The following is a 27,161-nucleotide window of genomic DNA, read 5'->3' as shown; positions in this document are numbered from 1 at the left end:
CTCTAATGACAGCATTTCAGAGACATGGTTTGTTTTAACTTTGAGCCATGCCGTCTTTATGTATGAGTACAAACTGGGTCTTTTCTGAACCTTTCCCTTCCCTGGGTAAAGGAGGATCCTTCGCTAAAGACCATTAGCTACTAGTGACTCTGCCAACTTCAAAAGCGGAATCACCTATCTGAGATCCTCATATAATCTATGAAATTTCTGCACGTAGTACAGTTTTTTCAAAGAGGAAATGAATCCCTCCTCTGCCTGCGTGTGAACACTCACGGGTAACCTAGCAAGATTGCTTCCTTACCTTCTCTTCTTCGTGAGATTCATAAGCTAGGGCCGGTATTGAATAGCCCAGATGTTTTTCCTGTCACTCCAGTCAGAAGGCATCCCTTTGAGGAATGGTCTCACCCTCGAGAAAGTTGAATGAACTTGTATCTGGCCAGGTGAGAAAGGTCCAGAAGCAGAAAGGGGCTGAGATAAGCGGGTGGATGGACGCGGTGAGCCACGGAGGGTCTGTGTGGACATGCTTCTTTTCCTCACGGGTATGCTTGCTGTGATCGAATGACTGGTGTGGACATAGGCCACTGTCAGCAGCCAGGAGCGTGTCAGACCTTTCTGAAATCCTGCCGCTCAATACAGCACTTTGGCTGCAGAGAAAACAGGAGATGGCACTGCAGGAATCTGATCAATAAGGAAAAAGGATTCTGGGATCACAACTCTTTCGGTTGTGTTAATTGCAGTTTTTTATTTGTTTCTCTTGAGAATGTTTCCTAGTCTAGAAATGCCAAAAATTGTGGAGAAATGAATTTGTACCTTTTAAAAATAGTTTCAAAACTTTAACCTGTCAAAATACCAAATACTCAGTGATTTTGTTGTTCAACGGTTTTATTTAAGTGCTTTTCTACCACTCAGCCACTCAACTGATGCTTTTTCTTATCCTTCCTTTTCTGGTCATTTGCTATATGGTTTTTTAAATCCATTTGCTTTTTTAACAACCTGTCATATCCACTCTCGACCACATTTTTCCCTGAGGTTATGTGCTTAGCCAATAAAATTGAGTCTTCCTAAAGACTTGAACTAGAAATTAAAACTGCAGTAAGCAAGCAGCTAGTTATACGTCCCTCTAACCAGGAGCTCGGTCCCTGAAGTTCCTTCCCAGAGACTTTCTCCCAAGAGGCTTACGTAGCGTCGATAATGCTTTCCTAGCCCGTCTGTTTCCCCCCAAACGATAGAAGTCCATTTTCAGGCTTTCTTACTTAAAGGAAAGGAAAATGCAATTAATAGAAAATCACCAGGCCAGATCCATGTTCTCAGAAACCCCTCTACTTCAAGTAGCAGAGTGATCTGGAATTCTAATCATAGGCCAGAAACCTTAAGTTCTTGGTGGTGGCAGCAATTCAGAGGAGTATTGCCTTCTTGAGGTCTGCTCAGTAGATGTTTGGAAGTGCTTTGCTTCACTTGAAAAACCAATGCTTGAAGTTAAATTGAGATGAATTCAATGTCCCCTCCACTATTAAATTTGTTCATTGGCAAATGATTTTCGAAAGTAACACTAGGGTGATGTTTAATTACTTGTGTTCAACTTGAACGAATATGAAAAATACCTGTCTTGGAATGCAAAAGATTTTAACTATTGTGGCTATTGCTTGCCTTTATTCTGATATAAGCAATATCCTGGCATCAAATCATCTTAAATAAATATGTGAGAGACAGAATTGAGTTCAGTACCAAGAACATTTTTTAACTCACTGAACGAAATGATATAATCACATCTAAACAATGGGTTTCCGTCATGCTGGAAACATTGCTTTTCTAAAGTTCTAAATTGGACTCATTAGCTCAGAAGCTCTGCAATGCTCCCACATTGGCATACCTCTAATAAATGAATGTTGCACTCACATTTGTATAATAACAACTTAGAGCTTTTACATTTTCAAAGTGCTTTCACATCTGTTATCTCATTTTAGTACAAACGAACTATCCCACACAACTACTCATGTGCATATTGCACACAGCAGATGAGTTTCTCAGTCCGAGTTCTGTAGAGATGAAAAAGCAAGTGAAAATATGGAAAATAGAACAGAAGGGGGACAAATATTTCCAGTATTTAGGGCCGACTCACAATCTTTGGAAATTTTCTTGAGTGATATTTAGAAGTCAGAATACTCTTGGGTGCCTGTGTGGCTCAGTCGGTTAAGTGTCTGCCTTTGGCTCGGGTTGTGATCCCAAGGTCCTGGGATCAAGCCCCACATCAGGCTCCTTGCTCAGTGGGGAGCCTGCTTCTCCCTCTGCCTCTGCCATGCGCTCTCTCTCTTTGTTTCTCATGAATAAATAAATTAAATATTAAAAAAAAGAATACTCTTAAAATGAATAATAAAGTAAAGTAATGGAGCTAATAAAGTCTAGAGACCACATTCCCCAAAGTTACAAAGAAAGGAAAAGGGTTTCCCAATATGAAACTTATCACCACTTATAGGCCTTCATTTACAAAAAATACTTATGGAAAAATATAACGATGCTTCTATTTTCACAAAATAAAGAGGGCTCCTAAGTAGTAAGAGAAATACATATCTTTGCACAAATTTTTGCTTGATATTAATGAAGAAAATCCATCATGTAGAAGTCCTTGTGTTTGGAAGGCTCTCATCTAAATAAAAAGGTCAGTATTGGGGGGCACCTTATCTGATGCACACAAACCTGAGAAATAGACATTATCCACATTTTGAAGACAAGGAGACTGCGAAACCACATGACTTGTGTGCTCGGGGTCACACAGCCAGAAAGAAGTCAAATCAGAACTTGCCTGGGGGGTCATGTAAGGCACTGCAAAGGCTTTGGGTGAATTGCTCCTCAGTCAGTAGAAAGTTGATTCAGTTGGAACTCTAATGTTTCTTGATCCAAGCAGTATTACTTAATAAGTACAAGCAATCAGTTACTTCTTTATTTGAAAGCATTTTACATATTATATGAGTTCTACAAATGTCCGTTCTTTTGATATCGTTAAAAGAAGAGAAATGGAAACAGGGCCAGATAGAAGCCCTGCCGTGGCCAAATGCGTGCCCGGGAGTCCATGTGCTTTATCTCATCTAATCCTCACAATGGTATGTCCTGTGCTCGAGCAAGCCCAGGTGGGGGAGAGGTTTGCCACACGGCTGGCGTGTGGCAGAGCTGGGACTCACGCTCTGCCTACCTGACCATATCCTGGTTCCTCTATGGCTCTTGATACCCTGTGGTAGCTGTCTTAAATGATATAAATATTTTTACATGATATAAAACATGTTAATAACAGTTCAACGAATACAAATTTCCCCTATGCTAGAATAAATTACACTTACGTAGGCACAGCAAGCAGAATGAGGATAAAATCACTAGCAGTTTAGTGGAAACTTATTGAATCCGCTTTTTTATGTATCACCATAAAACCCTTTAATGCAAAAGTATAATGGTTATTTGTTGAGCCTTTTAGTGGAGACCCCTCTCTGCACATGTTGGCAGAGCTCTGCCCTTCACGCATGTTTGTGAAAGCTTTGCACGGAGGTATGGGGCTTACAGCGCATACAGAGACGTCCTTGGGTGTGTTTTCTGCAAACAGTGAGACCCTGTTTCCTTAGCGGCTTCTTCAGTCGGAGTTCTCATTTGCTTTCTTTCTGGCTGTGCGACCGTACCAAGTCATGTGGTTTCTCTGAACTTCAGCTTTCTTTCTTTCTTTTTTTTTTTTTTAAGATTTTATTTATTTATTTGATAGAGAGACACAGTGAGAGAGGGAACACAAGCAGGGAGAGAGGGAGAGGGAGAAACAGGCTTCCCGTGGAGCAGGGAGCCCGATGATGCGGGGCTCGATCCCAGGACCCTGGGATCATGACCTGAGCCGAAGGCAGACGCTTAACGGCTGAGCAACCCGGGCGCCCTTTCAGCTTTCTTTAAAATGTGGATAAAGCCTGCCTCTGGGATTTGTGTGTACCAGATAATTTATGTGAAAGCATATTCTAAACTGTAAGTCACTGTGTTATTAATACGTAGATGATATGACTCTCAATTCAGGTATATCACCTGTCAGTCCCTAATTCGAAGGTCCCTGGTTCATCATAGGGCCGGTCAGTGCTAAAGATATTAGAAAGGTAAGTGCTCACTCAGACGGTTTAGCATTCTAAAAGACAATCTTTTTGTTCCAGCATTATCCATGCTTAGAATATATATGGACAGTGGAATTGGAATTTTGCTCTTTATTATTTTAGTTGCATAAATGTGAAGGCTGCCGAGAAGCATCTCTCATGATGGAGAAGGGGGTCTGTGCGGTGATCACAAAGCCAGGAGAGGCAGAGGATAGATGGAATAGTTCTCTACAAATTCAGGTTACAAAAGTATGTAGCACTCCTTAGTCCCCACCACCTGTTTAACCCGTCACCTCACCTCCCTCCCCTTGTGAGGAACACCAGGTGATGGATGGAAGTGTTGAATCACTACATTGCACACCTGAAACTAAAATGTTAACTAACTGGAATTTAAATAAAAACTTTTTTTTAAGTATGTAGCAAAGAATATACTAATGGCATGTTATAGTATTTTAACATGGTGAGTTAAAACATTAAGTGAGAAAGAGGGATTATTTTTCCTTAAATGAAATTTAGAACTTGCTTGAAATACACAGTCCGCAAAATTAGCTACAGAGGCATGGCTATCCCAAGCCATGAGGCAAATGCTTGCCATCTTTGGGAAAGAAGGAAGATGGTAATTTATTTTTTCACACTTTCCCCGGGGAAGTCTATTGTTTCTAGAAATTCTACCCACTGCTCTGGCATTATGGGAATTTACAGAATCAGCCTTCAGAAAATAGCACGACTATGCTCAAGGGACAGCATTTTACAAAGCGATTTTCCCCCCAAACTAACAAGTTTTCTTATTACTGTGTTAACATCAGATTTTTTTTAAATGCTCCTAGGTTTATGGCTAGCTTTTAGTTTAGATTTTTATCACCTAACCACTACTCAGAAAGGCTCAGCCTGTCCATGACTTCAAAATTTTCTTCCATGAACGTCTAAAGAGCAACTCCTAATACTTAAGCACAGACAGATAACATATAACCAAAAAAAGAAGGTTAAGAATAAACTCAGAAAGCTCTTCCATCAGGAACTTCCAATTTGACAGCTTGTCGGGTTGACAAGCTGACGCGCCAGCTTCGGAGATAACTTGGGGTGTTGATGGTATCTGTGCCCTGTGTCAAGCCAAGAGCTCTGGACCACCAGCCATCGATTCCCAAAGGCATCACACCAAGCAGAAGTGGAAAACGTTGCTTTCATAGTTGGAATTTAAATCTGATGTGTGTATACGTTGTTTATTAATGTGGACAGTTAATTGCCTCTTCTTAAAATATACACTGGTCTCTCCCTGTGACAACTTTGGGGTGGGAAATTCCAATGTGATTAGTGTCTTTGGGAAACACTGAAGTGTCACTGTCTATCCTGTGCATCAGGTTTAAAAAAATCTATCCTGTGCACCAGGTTTAAAAAATTCACTCAGAGGGATTTGTTTTTAGATTTTGATACTCATCTTACAAGTCTGGATTATTTCATTCTCTGTCAAGTCCATCGGCGAGGCAAATTAGACGACCAGGAGTTTGTCCTGACAGATGCCAGTCAGACCTAAACACCTCCATTCATTTTGCTAGAGAAGCTTTGATGTCTCCACCTTCCCTCAGTGTCCTGGTACTTAACCAAAGTGAATGTTTCCCATTAAAAACAGACCATGGATTTTTTTAAAAAATCAGTATAAAACATCCTATTTTCAACTGAATAAATAAGAAATCTGACAATATATAAAAACCCTATTTCAGTAGAATTGACCTCCTGATACTTAGTGGTGCCTTAGGCTTGCTGACAGTGAGCAGCTTATTCACATAGAGGCACACCGGGCTATTTTTCCACTTGTTAAATCTTTGGAATGTTTCTCATTATATTCAGTCCAGTTCTTGGGTCTGCAGGTCAGAGTTTTGGCTGTTATAATCTGACCTTGATAAATTTTCAAGGGTAGGAGAATTCTCTTATTCTCCCTCTCCCTCTTCCTTTTCTTTTTCCAATGTAAAAAAAAAAAAAAAAAGACAAGGTTTTTTAATGTGTAGAGGAAATAGGGCTGATTATGCGGTCCTTTCTCAGTTAATTCCATTTGTAGATGACTGAAGTAATATACCAGTAGGGACTCTTCTAGATACATGCAAGTAACAAAAATCCACCTCAGGGTGTCTTTAAGTTAAAAAGGGCATGTGTTTGAATCATTTCACTGTGAAGTCCAGGTAGACCTGGGTCCGGGTGCTCCTATGATGTCTTGCTCTTTGGCTCTTCATGTCTCAGCTCTGCTCCCCTCTGGGTTGGCTCTTCTCCCAAACAGGCTCTCTCTATGAGGGAGTTTCAAATCCAGTTTCTATTCAACTTGAAACTACAAGAAAGATGGCTTATCTTTCCAGGAGTTCCCCCCAAAAAGTCCCAGGATTGAGTCCCATTTGTTCAGATCAGCCTGTTCTGGTTCACTTACCTGTCCAGAGCTAATTATAAAGGAGGGTGTGTGTGTGTGTGTGTGTGTGTGTGTGCGCGCCCGCGCATTATTTTTTGTGAGGCACAAGTAAAGGAGTAGTTATCAAAGTATTTTACAAACTCTAAAGTTATATGTTTGGGTTGTTTTATTAGAAAGTATCATTATTTTGAGAAAACTTCTACAGTATGCTTTTTCAATTAACAACTGGGAATAAATGCAATGCAAAGTAAAGCTCATAATATTTAACTGTGTTTTATAAAACTATTTCTGTTTTCCAGCTCCTAAGCCCAAACTAATACCTCTCCACTGATATGGAAATGATAGTTCTTAGGAGTTCAAATACTCCAAGGAGTTCCTATCTGTGTTATAACCCAGTTAGCATTGGAGCTCTTTGGAAAGGACTTATGGATGAAACCCCTATTTAAATACTTTTAAATACTTTATGAGTTAGCATACATCAAAATCTATCATTATATTTTATATTTAAACAAATTTTTTTCTCTTACAGTGAAGTGTATGTTGGCTATGTAGTAACAAGGCCTGACTCTTCCTTCATCATTTTAAAATTCCCTGTAATAAGGACTCTGTAAATACTTGTTGACCAGATTACTTTACACAAGGTTATAGGCACCACAAAACCACTGGTTTCTAGGACCCCAGATTAGACACAAATTGGGATGGTCTCAAATCTTCTAGAAAAACTGGAACAGAAGCATATCCCCTGCCCAGTAGATCTGGTAAGTTAGCTCAACACCATTATTGTCAGAGGCAGCACTGATTAATACGACTTATAGTACAACTTATAATGTATAATTAATACAACCCTCAAAGCATGGAGAATTTATGTTGCTTCCCCAAGACCACACAGATTGTAAGAAGTCGAGGCAGGGTTTGGACCCAAGCAGTCAAGCTTCCCACCCTGTGCTTTAACCATGTGTTGATACACCTGCACTGTCTCTATCCAAACGGGGTCCCGGCAGACACAACACATTCTACAAGTTCTAGAACCCCAAAAGTCTTTAGTGCAATGTTTTGAGTCCTGTGACAAACTATTAATAATATCTATCGTTTTATGAAAAGGCAAGATTAGTAGAGAATTGAACCTCCAAGGTAGCATGGATAAACTTTGTCAAGAAAATCCTTTGCTCTTGACATCCATTTTCTCATTCTTTACAAATCAGGAGCAGCAAACAATTGCTTCGTGTAAACAATTATGAAATGGCATGACCCCTTTTCTATAGGGGTCTCCAATGAGGTTTGAATGCAGCATCACAAAAATTTGCAGTAACTTTTGTTAATAACTAGAAGATTCTTCTGTGCTTCTGCTAAAGAAAAGCAGAGAATCTTAGGATGGGAAGGGCCCAGAAAATGTATCTAGTCCTGTGACTTAATGCAGCACTGCTTCTAATACATCCTTAATAGACAGCCACAAGTTTCTGCCTACCGTTGTCACTGGGAAGGTGACCCCGACTTTGTGAAGCAGTCCCATCACCGTTGGAAAAGTTCTAACTGATAGAACTGTTGCTTTATGCTGAATTGATATAAGCCTCCCTGAAACTACTACATAGTTAGTTTGGAAAACATGAAGAATAAATCTGCTCCCTTTTACTGAGAATAGTTCTTTAAGACTAAAGAGAATTTGATGTCTTCCCCTCACTCCTTGCCAATATCATTCTGAGAAGTGGGATGTGGACCCCACAGCATCCTCATTCCCCAGCTCTGGGCACATCTGCTTTGTTGATGCTCATGCTTAACATCAGTAACATCTTGTTAACTCCTACTGAGCTTTTCTTCATGAAAATGTCCCAGCCTTTACCAATGGCCATGGGCCATGCCTCCCTCCTCAGCCCTCAGCCTTTGTGTGTGTGTGTGTGTGTGTGTATGTGTGTGTGTGTGTGTGTGTTTAACCTTAATGCAGGATTTTACATTTACATTATTCCTTTCCAGCTTTCCAGCAAAAACAGTTTTATCAAGTTGTTTACCCAATAATCCTAGTCTATCAATGTCTTGTTAAGGCTTGGTCAACACTCAGTTTATCAGTGATCCTCCCCAACTATGTCATGTGCTAATTTAAAACGCTTATTCAAACAAGCATGTCTTTCAAGTAATTTCTCCAATGTGGTGATTTCAGTGTTGAACAGACAGAAATGAGGAAGAAACTGCAGTCTTCTGCCAGAGACCTCTTGGGTTGGCATCATTTAAGATCATCATTCAACTAGACCTCATTTTTCCATATTTTCCACACGCATAATATGGGGAAATAATGGGGTCTCAACATCGGTGAATGAATGGCCTTGTCCAATACCCTTTTTTTACCAGAGGCAGGAAGCAATGTTGAGCATCTAGCTTATAAATGGGTTTAAATAAAGAAAATGACAGCCTCAGTTTGCAAGAAAGGAACATAATGTATAAAAAGATGTTAAAGGCAAAGAGCAGTATTACTCTGCAAAATCCGGTTCCTTCGCAGCAATTCGTGATAAAAAAGCTGATCGCTGCTTTTCTGAGTGAGTTATTAATATTTCTGCTTCTTAGGTGTTCTGAAAAATGTATCAGTAATGGTGGCATCCAAAGTTTGAGGTAGAACAAGTAAAACAGCCCATATTGCAATAAATAGCATGATCCCAATTGACTTAAATTCCCTGCAAGATGCAGGGAGCTGTACATTACGATCTCAATTGCACAGTGTTCCTTTTTTCTCTCTGCTTTCCTTTTTCTGAAGAGATCTCATAAATAATTGTGTATTGTCATTTAGGGCTACAACTGTCATATTAGGGAATGCAGGTTATATATGATCTCTGCAAATGAATAACAGAAATCACCTAGCCTGTATGTTCTCTCCTACCTTGGTAGCTGAGGGCTTATTGTATGTGCTGTCATTACCAGAATCAGTTGGGAGGGAGGAAGGCAGGAAGGAGGGAAGGAAAGAGAGAAACCTGTAAATTTGGGCAAGCAACAGGAATTTATCATCAGTATCTGTATCATGCCAGTGGACTTAGGATGGGACCAATAGTGGTATTTAGTTCTTCCCACTTTTGCTAGATTAATGAATGCCGATGCCATCAACAGTGGGTCACACAGAGAGAACTGTTGGCCTGACTCTTCACTTCCAGGGGAAGGTCACAATCACAAAGGTTTGATAGGACTGCTCTTCAGGGAGGTGGAGAAATGACAGGAAACAGCATCTTCTTGAGTCCAGCATTCCCTGCAAATGAAATAGTCTGAAACTTTTTTTAAAAGGGTCAGTGGCAAACATATAAATAAATAAAAATTTAAACAAAAACCAAAAACCCTGAACTTGAGACAATCGAGTGTAGTTGAAAAGAAGAATCCCATACAGTTGTTTGAGGGCTGTGTGCAAATCGCAGAGCTCACAGGAGGGGAGAGGAGGATCATTCCTGAATCCATGGCAGGGAGATGGCAGTGATCCTAGGCTGGCCCGCAGCCTCTGGGCAACTCAGGAGAAATCAAGGGTTTTGATCTTCTGATTTCCAGGCAGTATTTCCGTGAGTGCCCATGGAAGAAGAGGCTGTCACTGCTGGAAGAAAAGATGCAGAGGTGTTGGGTGCATTAATCCTTGCCTGAACCGAGTCTCTTTGACTCCCATCTTTTGACAGATCTCATTTTAGTCTCTGCTCAAGGAGCCGCTGAGTCCGCTGGCTGCTGACCAAGCCTTCCTTTGTTAGGGTGCCCTTTCTTCTTTTGTCTTTGAAGCTGTTTTGTTCACTCTTCAAGTTTGTTTTTGTTTTATTTTAGAAGCGCTGTCATCCAAGAGAAGGAATGGATTTCATTATACCTTTAGCATTCAACCCTGAACCTTTCCTGTTTCTTGTTGGATTCTTTCTGGTCAATTTTCGAACACCCCGAAGTGTGAAAAAATTTTGACAATATAAGGGAGAAACGGAGAAAAAGACAATTTTTTTTCAGGGCTAGAACAAGGCAGAACATTTCATCTTGGTAGAATCTGACCGGGGGACTCTATTCATACACGTTTCTTTATTAAACTAGCTACACAGTGTTGGCAGACTCCTGGAAGGTTTTCAGAGCCTAATTGGTGTTAGTGAGTAGATGGAGCTCTTGTCAGCTTGCTCCATTCCAAGACCCACCATCAGCCTCTGAATCCCAGTTTACTACTGGTCCTGATGGTGGAAAAGGGATTGTGTCCGTAGCAATGTGCATTCCATAGACAGCCACTTTGTGACCCATGCCTTGTGCTCAAAAGATGCAGTAACTATCTTGAAATGATGTCATGGTGCCAGGGAGACAGATTCCTATGTTCTAAACCTTTTTTAAATGTTCAACTTCTGCTTAAAAGAATAATCCTTTTACAGTGTGGAAAATATAGACTGAATTTGGACATAATGTGCTGGATGTTCAGGGAGGGCTTCTCTGAGATGGTGACATTGGAGTAGAGCCTGCAGGAAATGGGGGAGCTAGTCCTGCAGTAGCTGGAGGAAGAACATTTCAGGCAAAAGGGGAGACAAATGCAGAGGCTTAAAGCGGGAATGTCCAGAACCAAGTAAGCAAGAAGAATAGTAGGAGCGGAGGGCAGAGAGATGAGGCTGGGGCTGGGTGCCAGAGGATGGAGATGCTCACAGGCCATTGTCAGGACTCTGGATCTTCCTGTGGGTTCAGTGGAGCAGAGTGGCATGATGCAGCTTTCATTTCAAACAGATCATGTTGGCTGTTGTATTGAGAATAAGCACTAAGGGGACAAGGTTGAAAGCAACGAGACCAGTTTGCAAGCTAATGGAATAATCCAAGTGAGAAAAGGTAGTGGCTTGGACCAGGCAGTGATAGGAGGGTGAGAAGACTTTAGAAGTAGACTCAGCAGGATTTGCTGCTAGATTGGATGAGAAATGTGAGCAAAAGGATGTGGCTGGAAGAAGGGGTTGCTGTTCACTGAGACAAAAAGTCTTATGGGGAAGGTGAGGAAAACAGGAGCTTGGTTTGGGCATTTAATTTAAGGTTAAGATGCCTATTAATCATCAAAGTAGGGCAGCATCAAGAGGACAGCTGGGTATCCGAGTGTGAAGCTCAGGGGAGAGGTCTAGACTGGAGATACAAATCTGAGAGTCAGAACTGGGTGACACCACCTAATGTAGCCAGAGAAGGGAAAGGAATCGAGGACTGATGCTCCAGGGATCAGAAGATGACCACTTATAGGAACCAGCAAAGGAGGCCAAGAAATGGAAGGAGTGATCAAGTGTCAGAGGTCAAGGAAAATGAAGCGTCAGATTTGGCAGAGTGAAGGGTATAGAGAAAAGCAGTTTCTGTAGAATGGGCTCAAGTGAGGACAGGAAAAGAGAACATGGAGAAAGCACAGGCACCTCTTGGGGCATTTTGCTTCTTAAAGAAGAACAGAAATTGAGTAGGAGCTCAAGAAGGATGTTGGGTCAGGGGAAGGAGTCCATTTGCTTTTTTTTTTTTTTTTAATTATGTTATGTTAATCACCATACATTACATCATTAGTTTTTGATGTAGTGTTCCATGATTCATTGTTTGTGTATAACACCCAGTGCTCCATTCAGTACGTGCCCTCTTTAATGCTTTTAGTAGAAGATGTTATAGCACTGTTTGAGAATGCTCCAGTAAAGAGGGGGAAAATGGATGAGGAAGAAGAGAGAATATATCATAAACTACTGGAATGCTACCAGTTGAGCAGAAAAGAAGTCTACCTTTAGAAAGAAAACCTTGAAGATATAGGTACTACGCTTTACATTTTGTCATTAGATTGGAATGCAGATGTTGTATTTTCTGAACTGAATTCCTGGTAACCTGAGGTACATGATGGTGACAAGAACGAGATGTGTGTTGTATTTTAAGAAAACATTTCCAGAGTCAGGAGAGAGGTCTGAACTAAAGATAACATGATATGCCTTTGCTTCATCAAAGAAATCCACATTCAATTATTGACTATATCTTGGTTATAAGACGACTATATCTTTCCTTAATCCCCATTTATTTGGATTTCATGGTAATTCAGGTTCAGATAAACTAAGTTAGCCTGAGAAATAAGCAAATGAAATTTGCAGAGGGATATTTAACATCCTTTTATAGAATTGTTTCCAGGCTCTGTACAAGGAGCCCTTTAACGCATAGGTATACTAATTACAAATGTTCCTTCTCTCTTCAACAAAGTGAGCAGCGCTTTGTCAGCCTTTATCAGGAAAAAATGAGAATCGTTCTAACAAGAAGTCTGCAAGGTTAATTTCTGGTGCCTTTACCAGAAATGTGTCAGCAGTGACCTCACTGACTAAAAGCACACGTGGCGATAACAAAGCAGACCAACTACAAATGATAATGAATAGTAGTAATTAATGTTCCTGTCGTGCTTTACTCTTTGTCAAGAAACTTTGAACACATTCTACTGTTCCATTGATTCAGTAAACATGCTTGATGGCCTTTTGTGTTCAAGGTGCTAGAAATTTAGCTGTGAAAAAGTTACCTCTCTCATGAAGCTTAACATGAGCTGCAGAACAACCTGACAAAATAAGTAAGTCAAGTACTATTATTATTCTTTACAGATGAGGACATTCTAAAGCTTAATTAAAACTTAGATTTAAATCACTACCGTTCTAGGAATTTGGGCTTCCGATGAAATCTTATCACCAGTATTTTCTTTCTCAGAACTGTTCAGAACTCAGCACTTCAATACAAGTTGTACCGTGAAATATTATCTTCATAAATATAATGAAATTCTGTGATGGAAACTCTTTTGCATTAAAAAAAAAAACTCATTCCAGTACTCAGTCTAATAACCATGTGTCTAGAAGAAGAGCCATTTTATCTTATGAAGACACCAGTTACAGCTAATCCACTTAGAGTAACTGCTCTTTGAGCCTGATAAATTATTTACTGCCAAAAGAATTACTGTGATATCTGAAATGTATCAGCGTTTTCTTCAACAACCTCCACAACTAAAATACAACTGCCTTTATTTTCAACTCTTTTTTTAAAAAATCTGACTTTTTACCCTTTGTGTTGAGTCAATTAATTGTTGGAACTTATAGAAGTGTTATTGTTTTCTAAGTTTAAGACACAGTTTATAAATGAAAATAGTTATTGTAACATCTTTCAAATGTATATAAGCCACATACAAACTCTCTTCAGTGTATGTGACTAGAGGTAGAGTTTTTTTCTTCATTGAGAAAAATTTTATGCAGATTAAAAAAAATAAACTAAGTGATGTACGAGACCCTCTCTTCCCTCCTTAACTCTCTGGTAACTTTCTCTGACTGTTGGAAGATAAGATTCGTGTAACAAGACATTAAGTGGGAAATTTCCTGTAGGAACTAAGTATGGAGTATTCTCAAGAGAAAGTTGCCAATAATGGAGTCAGCTACCCTGTTTAGGATTGACCAGGAGGTGGTGAAACCAGGCGCCATCAGCTGCCTGTGTGGACAGGCAGAAGATTGGTGTTGGGGAAGGGCAGAGAACTGTCTGAGCCACTGAGGAGAGCGCATGGGAGAAGAGAGAGGTGTCCCCATGCACTTAGAGCCTACTCTGGAAGAGCTCTAAGAGGAAGGCTCATGCAGAGTGGGGGAACCTGCCAGAAGGGGAAACGGGCATCTCATTCCACAGTCGGACTTCTGATAGGCAGATGCACCAACCTGAGCTGCAGAAGAGAGAACTGGAGGGACATGTCCTGGCAGAGAGGGGAGTGGTCACAGAGCAGCCTGCCCTGCACAGCCAGGCTGTATGTATGTGTGATGTGGGCGGGCGTGCGGGAGGAGTCTGGGTTATACCCTCTCCCCTGTGTCCCATCCAACGGGTGAGCATGGGCTCTAGGAGGGCTGAGTAGAGGTTGGAGGAAGTCAGGCTTGGGACATATTTCTCACATCAGGAACTGTGCAGTGGGGACCCCATCCATCCCTACAGAGCCATCCAAAGATCTCACACAGAAACACAGTAGAACCTGTGTGGGGCAGGATGGTTGCACCCCCTACAAGAGGACACCGGAGGCCATTACTCCGGTGGAGCATTACTCTAGGAAGCAGTGCAAGCTGTCAGAGAATTCAGCCATAGCCGGATAAGAAAAGAGGCCTTTGTCCTTCTCCTGTACTCCCCTCTCCAACAAAGGGCATGAAGGAGGTAGAGCTTGGGGTGGGGGATATCCACGATTGACCATACCACCCCACTCCTCCCTACTCCTAGTGGAAGAAGGAAGGCGAAGAGGACCAAGTACAAATCAAGCCTCTTGTAACCACCATGGGATTTTTAAGCCTCAAGCCTGGCTTGTGGGGAGGGAGGGCAAGGTCTGAATCGGATGATACTGGGGTTTTTTTACAAAATGGATTCTTAGTGACTCAGAGTGACCAGGAAGTTATGAGGTCTGCCCCAAGTGTCAAGTGGCCTGGTGCCCATCAGGGAGGGGAGATGGGGCTGGCCCTTTTGGGAGTAACAATTGGAAAACAATAAACCTTTCAGGTATTTGACCCCTAGTGGAATTGCGACTGTTCCTTGAACTGGTGCCACTTACATGTATACTTGTTCCAGGGTCGGTAAAACCAGTTCCATGTAACTGGAGACTGCCTTTGCCTCCTTTGCCTTCCTGTGAGGTCAGTACTGTGCTGACACCCCTTCCCAGCCATCCCAGCAGGCCGACACGTGTGACACTCCCTTGTCACCTGAGCAAGCCACTTACCCTTTCTGAATGTCAGTGTCTTCATTTGTCAAATGACAAGTGGTTCCTGGGTTACTTCTAGCATTAAAAGTCTGTGGAAGTTGGGGTTCCTAGGTGGCTCAGTCGCTTAAGTGGCCAACTCTTGATTTCGGCTCAGGTCGTGGTCTCAGGCTGGTGAGATCGAGCCCCACATCAGGCTCTGCAGTCAGTGGGGAGTCTGCTTGAGATTTTCACTCCCTCTCCCACTGCCCCCCCACTCTCCCTCTCTCTGTCTCTCTCAGATAAATAAAAATTTTTTTTTCTAAAGTCTGTGAAAATTGTGAAAGAATGAGCTCAGAAATGTGATGAGAGTACTGGAAATATGAAAGGTATCCTCCTGCATGTCTGTTTGTGCCAGTTAAGATGGTCATCCCACCAAAGCATGGAGTTGGTATATTTAAATCAGGTGGCAGCTATTGTAGACGAGGCTGGAGGTTTAATGGGCACAAGACTTAACTTGCTAGAGATTGAATTTTTGAAAGGTAGGAAGAGGAAGATCCCCTGTGGAGAGAATACCAGGAAGTCTAGGGAGGGAACTGAGAGTAGCAGAGCCCGTTTAAGTGGGAGGTGGTTGCAGTTGCCTTCGGTCAGACCCCAAGGATCTTACTTCCTTAACGGAATGCCAATTACCTAACAATCTGTCCCCAGCAAGCCATACAGATGACAGAAGGGATGGAAAGCAAAGATGTCTGGGGGAGAGGGGGGAATGCCACCGTCACTGGACAGAGAGATGTTAAATTTCTGGTGAGCGTTTCTGGGAGGGTGAAGGTAGGGAAAACATTTAGCCAGGGATAAGTTTCTTTTCCATAATTCATTTGCTGATGCAGTTGTTCTTTGCCGGGCTTCTAAACCATATTGTGGTTATGTTCTTATCTCCTTCCTGCATGATCTTTGTACGGCCTGCTTGTGAATTCTGGGGATGTTCACAGTGCTTACTGAGTAAGTTTAGGCATGCTGCCATTTTCTGTGATTCAATTTCATGGTGTCTTTTAGAATGATGGAATTCAGGAAAAGAACTCTATAAAGATCAAGCCAGGAACCTCTGGTTTATTTGGTGGTTTCTGCTGTAACTCCTAGGAGGGGGGGTTAGCTTGGCATTTGGTTCTAAGCAAGCAAACATTATTGCCTTTTAATAATTGTTAATTCTTAGCTTGTTAATGGTGTGGTGGAGAGTCAGGATGATGGAGCTGAGCTGACTCATTATAGCCTCCCCAGTGCTATTCCCCAAAGTGTCTGCTTCGGTAACAGACCCTGGCTTCCTGACCCCAACCCCTCCCTGCCCTAGTTTCCTTCCTGCCACCTCCCCTGCCACTCCCTTCCACTGCCGAGTGGCCAAATGATGCTTCCCCCCTTGTCTACCACAGTTCTGCCCTTGAGAACTCTGGAGGGAGAAGGATCTTCTAGGTTTATCAAATGGAGGAATGACTAAGTCAGGAAAGTCATTTTATTGCATTGTTTGCTTTTGGTCATTGAAGATAAGAAAACAAAAATATGTATTCTGCACTAAAGGCTTTTTCCCATCTCTCTTGAACTCCATGAAAATATTTATTCTCTGAAATGAATGATGTGAAGAGGGAAGGTATTTCCGTTGTCTTTGGCAAATGTAAAACACAGTTTGCTTTTTCCAAGATGTGAATTTATTGGTAATCTCCCTTGATATAAAACTAATGTCTAAATGGTCTTTTTTCTTTCCCAGCCAACCCAAAATGCTTTTAAGCAAAAGAATGAGTTGGAAGCCAATTATTAAACCTGGGCATCCTGAAACATTTTGAGTGTGTGTGTGTGTGTGTGTGTGTGTGTGTGTGTGTTTAAGAAATGTGATTCTTTGCTTTTTATTATTTTCCTCCTTCCCCTCCTTGAGACTACCTTGGTAGCTGCCATGTTCTAAATATTGACAAGATGAGATAGTTTTCTGTTTATATCAGCAGTCGTCTGTCTGTGAGATATGGACGAATCAGAACGCTGGATTTCCTTTCTCAGCCATCCATCAGGTTCATAATGTAAGGTTACAAATGGTTATTTTCTTTCCTGAACTTGCGCTATGTAATGTGTTGCAAAGTGTTGTCAGTAGCTGCAGGTACTGTGTCCTGGCAATGCAGACGGTCTGTGATGTCTAATGACTCCTGAGATCTTGTCTCTGATACTTCATTCACTGTGCCTTGTGACCAGTTGACGTGCAAACATTGTCCTAAAATGAGAAACATACCTGGTTTTTAAAGTCTGCAGTTAAAATCTGTTTCATGTAAGTTTTGGCTTTCATCCCAGGTGTCTGTGTTAACTTGCTTTTACAGGAAGAAGGAAAAGGGTAAATTGATATATATATATATACACATGTATATATCAGTGTTATTCTTCCCCATCTTGTACTTCCCCGTGTCCATGGACTAGTCAACCCATCCTGTCCAAAAGTTCTCAAAGGTTCATGTGCTTCACTTGTGAGAAATATTTGAGTCTGATTTGCATGGTAGTCTGTATCCCTTTTACGCGAGCGTGGGAGTGGTATGGCCGGAAGCGGCATCGTTCCAGCTACAGAGTGGTTCTCAGCCTTTTTCCACTGGACAATACTGAATTGATCTTTGGAATGTGCGTGAAATCGTGACCCATTTTACTCTGAGCTGTGTAATATTCAAATGTTCACAGCTTACCTCTGCACACTTAAAAAAAAAAACCATTTTTGTTTGGGAAGTAGACATTTTAATGTTTGGTCTTTTCTGTTTTGTATTTTAAATACAATCCTATTTTCATATCCTGTTAAATTTTTCCCACCGGATAGCCTGCTGCCTGAGAGGTTGAGGCATTTGGTTGAGAATCACTAAGGAGAGCTCTCGGGGCGGCATGTGAAGGGCCTACTTTCAGGTGCCACGTCAGGCACACCGCTCCTGTGCATGGGACTTCTGGCTCTTGGGCTCGTGGGGTCTGTACATTGCCTGGTACTGATGCTCTAGTGACCCAGCAGTCCCTCCCAAACCCGTAAATGCTAACCAGTGCTTTTTCATGTTCAGAAGTGGCCATCTCTGCTCTTTATCATCCAAAGGAACAAATTTGGTATAACCAGCTGCATTTGACCAAACTAGCATTCTTGATTCTGGAAGATTTTTTAAAGACCTGCTGTAGCATCCTGCTTCCGTGTGTGTGTGAATGTTTGTAGGAGGCCCTTCCTTACATTCACATCCAAACCCATGCCTACATATTTATAAGCGTAGAGCTCTATGGAGCATTCTTCAAAGCCTCAGAGATAACAGAAGATAAATGTAATCACATACATCTTATGGAAGTTTGGGTAGCTCACCTCTGATCGATATTTGTCAGAATTCTTGAAAGTGAAGCCTTAACCTAACAATCGTCATTTAAAATCATTTTCGTTTTTCATTAAGTGTTCTGAAGAAATAGAGAATAATGTTTATTAATATTCAGATCTAAATTTATAAGCAGGTAGGTGGAAACAGTTCCTAGTAGAAAAGATTTAAAAGCTGCTATTTAAAAAAATCAATTAAATCCTAATTTTAAAAAAATCTAAAGAATTAATACAAGGCTTGGAAAATACCATACCTTTCTGTTCATGTTAGGAAGCTAAGTCATAATCCCGGCTTTTAATTATTTACTGACATCCTTAGGAAATGTTTTTCTCAAGAAGAAAATAAGGATATAGACGATGTTCCCTTCATATGCACAGAGCATAGAGAATATGTAGTATCTTCAGTTTCCATGTTTGGAGGAGAGAACTCTGCAATACGATGTTTTTGCATTTGCCTTATGTATCTGGTGCATATGAATGAAAAGTCATGCAGCTTTAGCACCTTTTGGAATAAAGCAAAGTTTAAAATCTGCATTTTAGACTCTGCCATCCAGTAAAAACCTATCTGTAGACTTTTGTGAATTTTTTTCCTGGGCTATAACTAAATTCAGTTAGTGGTTTTATACTTTTCAGCTGGTGGGATAAAAGACATTGGATTTAATTACATCATATTAAGTATGGCCCCACCGTAGCCCTTCACACTCGGCCACACTGTGCATGCCGAGTTGGCAGTTGGTAAATACCTTTTCAACAGAATCAATTTTCCATTTAAAGCTCTAATCTCAAATTATATTATTCCTTTATATTCAAAGTTTAATTTTTATTTGAGCTGGAAAGGATACTTAATGATGTCCATTTTCCTTTGTTTCATTGATAATATCCTAAAGGAAATACATACATACATACCGCGTAAATGAGGTTTTAAGCCATGACCAAATTCTTGGAATATTAAAATCATTCAATACATGAACATAAAGAAAATGTTTAAGTATTTTAAATGCTCTAAAAAAGTAGCCTGAAGACATTTAGTAAGAGTGCCTTGAATCATTGAATTTCTCTTCTATAATTACTTAAGCATTTTAAAGAGTACTGCCAGTCAGTAATAGTTTAAAATAGAATTTTACCCCAACCTTTTCCTGTTTTGTTATTCTATTTAAATATAATTGCATCACTGTTACCTCTGTTTAGATCTACTGTTTATTAAGGATAAGGTTTAACTATAAACCATTCTTTGAAGCAAAAGACTTTTTAGGTCTGTTTGATTTTTTTCATATTTAACAAAATTTTTTTAAACTGGGAAATTATTAAATTAACTTTGTTAATTTACCTGGAGAACTAATTTTATTAATTTGCCTGAGGAAATACAGGTACCATCTCAATATGAGTGTACTATTTTACAAGACCTAACGATGGGCCTCCCAGTTTGGAATTATTTTATAGCTAAGGTAGAAACCCCAATTTACCTTTTGGTTTCTCTCACCAGTCCCTACAGTGTACTGCCCTACCCACTTCCTCCGTAGTTCCTTCCTGCTGCAGTCCAGCCTCCAGGATGGGTGAGCCCTAAGGCACCCTTATTCTCTCAACTCTTGTTTTTACTGTTGGTGGACCAGTTGAAGCTATAACCCACCCTAAGGCCTAGGCCATACCTCCCCCTGGCAGTAGGGTGTCACCAAATCTGTCCATTCTCATAAAACTAACTCCAGAGAGAAGACTCAACACCTGCAGGTGGAGTCATATAAATATTCTTTGGTCTAAAGTTAAACACAATAAGAATAAGCTGATGAATTTCTAGGAAGCAAATACATTTATTTTTTTATAACTTCAATCTTAAGAACACTTTGCCCTCCTTTGAAAATGAACGTCTGGAAATGGGCCCTAAATATGACAAAACTCAGTTCCTATTTCCAGAAAGATAGATTCAGTCCCTATCTACAGAATTTAAAAATGTTTGGACCGGAGCCATGTTTCAAGGCCACAAAGAACATAAAGGAAGGATTGTACTTCTCTTCCCTATACTTTCCTCCCCTCCCACCTAGCGCGTAGGGGAGGCCCAGTGCGATCACTGAATTCAAAGCAGGAGGCTTGTGATTTCTGGACAGAGTGGAGTCCTAGAAGAGCAGATGATGGCGCTGCCTAAACTGAGTTAAATGGATGTGCCACGCGTTTCTTCAAGTGGTTATCAAATAAGAGGCCGGGATGATTTCCAGACCAAGGTGGTATGTGCTGGGGCTTGTTCTTCCCAAAATGGCTGCTACAACTTATGGGGATGATGTGAATATTTGGATCAGCATTTGGCTGTAGTTCTGCTTTACATGTATGGAACTCACATTGAAGTTTAATTATAAAAGTGCCTGAGTTAATTCAACAATTAGGGAATGAGTTTGCATATGATTTGCATGCTTAATGTACTGACACCTGAAATGTCCCCATAACCCCAGCTTCATCCCACTCACGCCCACCCCCAGCCCTACCCCCAGCCTTTGCACCGCAACCCAGGGTGCCCCCAGCTCCTGCCATGTCTGTTCAGGCTGCTGTGAGAGCTGCCTGTTGAGCTTGGCCCAGGGATACCTCAGCTAAACTAAGACAGGGCTAACGCGAAGCTCTGACGCTTGGTCTCAGTTGTCACCTCAGCAAACACTGGATCGAAAGGTCTTTTAACGTCAAACAACTCCTCCTTTTGTATCATCCCACGGAGTTGCGTGCAAACTTCTGTTGTCCTGTTAACAGTGTCACCCGTGACTTAAATGTACAACACCTGTTTGCTGTGTTGTTGTTGCTTTATCGAGGGAGGGGAAGAAGGTGAATGGGGCGGACTAGAGGATTTGCTGGATTTGGGGAGAGCTTTTTAATTAAGAACTCCTAGCTGCATGTTTTCAGAGTTTTAACTATAGGTATTATCACTTAAATTACATTCAGCTTAAATTACATTCAGCTTCAAAATAGTACTGAAATCCACATTTTCTACATTTTCAATTTCATACAATTTTTTTTTTAAGAGCAAATCACAGCCAGTTGAATTAAAGACTGAGAGATGATACAGACCAGGTGTTTGAAAGAGAAGGAAAAGAAAAGATCATAATAGGCAGCCAGAGGAAAACTTTCTCCTAAAATTAATTGCAGTCTTTTTTTTTTTTTTTTACAAAATAAAAGTTATAAAGAGAAAACTCAAGAATGAGTCAGGGATGGGTCATAAGACAGACAAAAATGCTAAAGTAATTATTCCAGGTAAAGTCTTACCAGTTTCAACAGACAGGAGATAAGAGAACCAAACCATATGCAAGTAAATTAGCAACTAGAACAAAACTAACACAGAGAGTGGCTTAGACGAGGGCGTGAGGAGCTCGAGGGGCTCTGGTAGGTCACGTGCTCCAGGGAGACGCCAATGAGCTCGCAAGATACTAACTGCGCTACCTGAGTCTGGGAGTGACTCATCTCGAGAAGAGCTTCAGGTTCTCTGCCTCGGTGAAAAGGCCCGTGCAGTCCTGAGGGGCTCTATAGAGTTTTCCTCTAGTTTTTCAAAGACAGAAACTTCAGAAAGCAAAGCCTATGCCGAACACTTCCCAGCGTTAGCAGCCGCGGCATGTGCCACCTAACGTGAGTCCAGACTGCACAGAGAGAATTGGAAAGCTAGTCCTCTTCCCCAGAACACACGTCCTGTTTAAGCTCTTCCTGGAGACTTGCGGTTTTTAAGCTGTTGGAGTTTCTGATCCTTTCAAAGAATTTAATGAAAGCTGTAGACTTTTTTCTCCCCCAAAACATACACCTACATCCAAAATTTTGCTTTCTTATCCTAGATTCCTTGAAAATCCTCCTTAAGAAACCCTACAGTATCAACCCATTTGCTAGTACTTCTGTAGAACTTGGTCTCTGACCAAGGTTTTACTTGGTTTGGGAGCTCGTGAGACCTATTTATATTCTTCCAACTCCTGAGAAAGGTAATTCGTTAATTCTGCAAGAGCAGCCAAATCCAGATTAAAAGAGAGTGGCTTTGGAAATCTGCCTGTTGTCTAGTTTTTGTTAATGTCCATTTGAGAACAAAGAACTGAATTTTGAGAAATTAGAATCTTTTCCAGGGAAAAGAGTGAGAAATCACCCGTATATAATATCTAAATCAGACCAGAACCCAGAAAAGACCTGCCAACACCGGCCTTTGACTTTATAGATGCTCACACAAAGCCATTATAGTAATAAAACTAGTCAAGGCCAACCTCATGGAAAATGATAGATGGAAGGATGGGATGTCCTTCTGTCTCAGGTCTGTCTTAGTGGGCGTATGCATTAAATGATAGGCTATCATATGTGCATGTGCTTGTATTTGTGAATTAAGATCCTCAAGTACATGCATATTGCACGTATGACCAAACTTGGTATTTAAATGTTTATTATTCATTTGTGCTTAAGGTTTCCTGAGAAAGGTAACTGAATACATCCAAGACCATCATGGTGGCATTTTATCAATACAAGTGAATTCAGATGAGGGAAACTAGCCATCCATTTGTAAATTTTTCTTCAAAAATTTTGTTTAGAATCACACTTACACTGTCTTTTCTCCAGAGATCTAAAATCATCCCAAGTACATGGTACATGTCATATTTGGAAACTGAAATTCATGGAACTGTGTATTCTGAATGTAAAAGCAATTCAGACTAAAAAGTTCAAATAACCAAGCTTAAAAACAGAAGTCTTTCAAAGGTCGTATGTTCTTTTTCTGTTGTAACAGAAAATCATGAATTAGTGCATCATTTATGAATATCTCCATGTTTTATTTTAAAATCACTTAGTTTAGGGTGTCCTTCTAAAAATGGAATAACTCCTTTCACGCCCCAGAAATTAACTCAGCTTTGGGAAGTATGATGCTACCACATATGTAAAACCGTAATAAACAGTAAAAGCATTTCTACACATATAATACACCCAAATGCATTTGCCCATTCCAGCACATATGTGTAAGATGAACTCAGGCTAGCTGTAGGGAATGAGCTTTGCCGAATGAGCTTACCTCTAGAATAAATGTCATTTTCAGACAGGAGACTGGGGAGAACCTTCCATTACCTTGCGACCTCCAAATGAAGCCACAGCCTCAACTCCAGTACAATACTGGCAACACCACCCAGAAAAGCTCATCTTCCAATCGTGTGATTACAAAGCTTTTGTAAGTTACCATAAATTCAGTATTTGGGTACCAGTGGGGATGGAGGGTGTATTTCTGGTTTGTTTACTTTTATATTGAAAATAGACCAAAATGTCCTCGCTGAAGCTCTTAAAGTGTTCCCTTCTCTTTTTCTTAAAGTAACCTTTTCTATACAGAGAAAGTCCAAGTAAATAGAGCTTAATAATCCCTTTTAATCTTGTGAATTTAAGGTCTATTTTGCCTTCTTCTTATACAGTTGTATGTTTTAAATGAAATGTGATAAAGCACAATCTTAAAATGGAAATGAATATAAATATAACACGTAGACATCAACACTCACTCACCAATGATCTCAAAACACTGGATCTACTACCAGATTTTTTTCATTAGGATTATATTACTGGGTACTTTTTTCTAATAGGAGAGAGAATCAGGCTTAGCTGAGAATCGCAAGAAATATGAACAGGTGAATGTTGAAAAAATACCATAGGTTTGGGGACAGGTGGTTGTCATGACTACAGCAGGAAAAGTAAAATCACCTCTTTTAAAAAGAAATGTTTCAATTAGGACAAACTTCCCCAATAACTGAAAAGGCAAGGATTTCTCCGAGATCATTTTCCTTAATTTGATTAAGACGTGCGCGTTCTGGTTGTCGCATAGCAATTTCGGCCCTTTTTTCATTTTGTTATCCATCCCTCTTTTACTGTCTACTTATAGTGGAGCATTGGATTTATTTCAGCAGTAATCTTCCCCAAACTGTGGAACTGAAATGCCTCCTTCCTGCAAAGCTGAAACGCCACACGAACCCCTGAGCCTTTCGGAAGGCGCGTTGCCTCGGGCCCTTAACCACGCCCTCTGCTCCCTTCAGGGCACGCCCCTCTTCGCGTCGGGCATTCCTGGTCTGCACGCCTGATTCCCAGTCCTGGTTTTGCAGCGTGCCATGTCAGGAAAATATTTTGTGGGGTTTTTTTGTTTAGTTTTTAAGACACATAGAACTCTTATTTTGTGTGTGTGTGTTTTTTAAAGACACATAGAGCTCTTTCGCTCTCTCGCTTTCTCTCTCTCTTTTTTTTTGGAAGGAGATTAGGGAGGGAAAAAATGACAAAAGAAAGAAACCCTATTGAAGCTTCAAAAAGTTGAAGAGGAGTCAATTGATGGAAAGGCAAAACAGACATTTTGCTACAAACTCTTTGTCCCCCCCATCTCCCAGCCAGAACTTGGAGAGTGAGTGGCGTTTTGTACCAAGACAGTATTGGATTAGATCACCTAACAGCAAAAAGATGGGTAATTCTTGGGAGGAGACGTTCTCATCTCTCTCCTACCCCATTCAGCGCCCGCGCCCCCCTCCCCCCCGTGTCGGTTTGCACCAGGAACTGGGCTCTCTCACTTCTGGAACAACCGAGATGCCATTCCCTCTCCCCGCAGGCTTCCATCTCCTGCGCATCCCATTCTCAGGTGGATCAGCCACTGGGCGTGCAGCTGTGAATGAAAAGACCCCAAACTGCATCTCCGCCTGAGAGCGGCCTAATGTTAATTACCTACGCAGCCAACTCAGCCCAAATTGGGTGCATGTCGCTTAGTTTCTCAGCTGTCTCATACAACCCTGTAATTAGGTAGAGAGTAGCGTGATTTATTTTTGCAGACATTGCTGCCTCAAAAAAAAAAAAAAAAGGGAAAACATTTTTAGATGCCCCCATTTTGCAGTTAAATATGATTTGAAAGATGGCATCTTTAGAAAATGCTGCAGTTTTATTATAAAGAGCAATTTACAGCTCTCAACTCTAGTTAATTCTACAGCATTCTCTCTCTAAAAGCATTTATTTGTTAGGATTAGTTACTGTTAGTTTTTAAAAGTTATTCAACAACTTTCAGCCAGGAAGCCAAGCCAGTAGGACTTCCACAGTTTGGTTTTAAATTGCAACTCATATTTATATCCTTTTTTTCATAAATCATTGAATTGTTTTGTATTTTAGTATTTAGGTTCTATGCTGATAAAAGAGCTCAGAGGGACAGAATCAACCCAAGATGCCTGTGCAAAAATGCGGGTAAGTTTGCCAAACATTTTTATTTCTAGTTGCTGAAATACTAAATACCGGGTATGGTTACAAATTGCCACTTTTCAAATGACTATTTTCTTCATCTGCTGGTCAGCTGAATCACATTGCCTTTACATAAAAAAGGTGTTTGGGCTTTGTTCGTGTTTATACTTGAGCTTATCTCACTGTAGTGTGAGTTGATGTCTGTTGGACTTATGGATGTATTTATGCCACGTTGCATTTACTCTTATTTTTAAAGATTTAAAGTTAATTGTATGTACATTGGTCATTCTCCAGATTAAGAGAAAAATGGTCTTTAGTTTATTGCAAGAAAACGGTTTAAGCACGTACCTGCCGGTCTGAGAATACTTACTGTAAAGACCACCAATTAACTAAAAAGTTATCAAATGCTCAAGTATTGAGAGCTTATTATATAAAGCTAATATTCCTTATGAGACTTCTCAATTCTGGGGTTTTTTTAGTATAAGAAAAAAACATTCAACTCTGAGTAAATCATGAAAGGGCAGTAAAGGTTGACAAAAATGGCAGTTGTAAATGTCTGTGATCATTGGCCGCTGGATTCCTAGGAGTCTGTATTAGCCAAACCGAATCTTACTCATACTGCACATCCACTGTAGTTTTTTTTTTAATGTGTCCCTTATCCTTGCTTCCTGCATTACAGATGTACAGAGGCTGTGGCCATACATACATGCACAGTACAGATTAAGAACAGTAGACTCATTCCATATAGCACCTAACCAGAGTCAAATTTAAGATTGTTAGCAAGTGAACCCTAACTCTGATTTGTGGCCAGTATACGTTGTTTTATTTTACATGAGCAGTGTCGGGTGGGAAATATTTAAAAATTAAACTAAAACAGTTATGAAGGCAAATATGTAATATCGATTGCTCATAGAAAGCCAAGTATGTGTGAATCTTCATGAAATTGAGACCTCCGGATGTGATCGCTGATTTAATATTTGGATCAGTTCAATAGCAGGAAGACTGAAATTAGTGATCCTTCTTTTGATGTAGAGTTATATTGTCAGTGCCAATGAATCTTTTATCCCGGGTGCTGTATTTAGATGAAAAAAGCTGTGATATGTGTCGAGAACTCTGTGTTCTGGTTTTGTTGCTGCTTACATTGCTTTGGAAGTCACTCTTAGTCATCATGATAATGACTGCTAATATTTACTGAGTAGTTAAAATATACCAGTCTTCTGTGCTGAGCTGAATGCTTTGCATGTTTATCTCATTTAATCCTGCCACAAACCTGGAGTTTAGGGCAGTCCTTATCCCCGTTCTACACGTGAAGAGACTGAGGCTTGGAGAGGTTAAATAACTTTCCCAAGGTCACATAGTGAAGAACTTGCCAATCTGGAACTGGAACACAGGTCTGTCTGACTCCAGAGCCCAAGCGTTTAACTACTCCACTCCCCTCCTTCTCCTGGGCCTCATTTTCTCACTTAGAAAATGAGGACATTGGACTAGATGCCCCTTAGGGGTCCTCGTTCG

General features: G+C 40.7%; 1 protein-coding gene across 9 annotated transcripts in view; it reads left to right on the top strand.

Annotated features, from left to right (window-relative positions):
- The window catches only part of ANKS1B (ankyrin repeat and sterile alpha motif domain containing 1B), a 1,091,613-nt gene that overhangs the window by 1,013,154 nt on the left and 51,298 nt on the right, over positions 1 to 27,161 (top strand). For 5 of the 9 annotated variants that reach the window (XM_078076455.1, XM_078076454.1, XM_078076453.1 and 2 more), the window contains 2 exons: positions 23,503 to 23,631; positions 25,584 to 25,655. In XM_078076455.1, coding sequence (XP_077932581.1) covers positions 23,503 to 23,631; positions 25,584 to 25,655 — 201 coding nt within the window. Of the gene's footprint in view, positions 1 to 17,109; positions 17,185 to 23,502; positions 23,632 to 25,583; positions 25,656 to 27,161 lie in introns of all 9 variants that reach the window. The other 4 variants (XM_078076452.1, XM_078076456.1, XM_078076450.1 and 1 more) reach the window with 2 other exon arrangements.

The sequence above is a fragment of the Halichoerus grypus genome, chromosome 6 (genome assembly GCF_964656455.1).
Source record: "Halichoerus grypus chromosome 6, mHalGry1.hap1.1, whole genome shotgun sequence".
Classification (NCBI taxonomy): Eukaryota; Metazoa; Chordata; class Mammalia; order Carnivora; family Phocidae; genus Halichoerus; species Halichoerus grypus.
The sequence above is the reverse complement of the archived record's forward strand: the minus strand, read 5'-3'. Positions and strand labels throughout refer to the sequence as shown.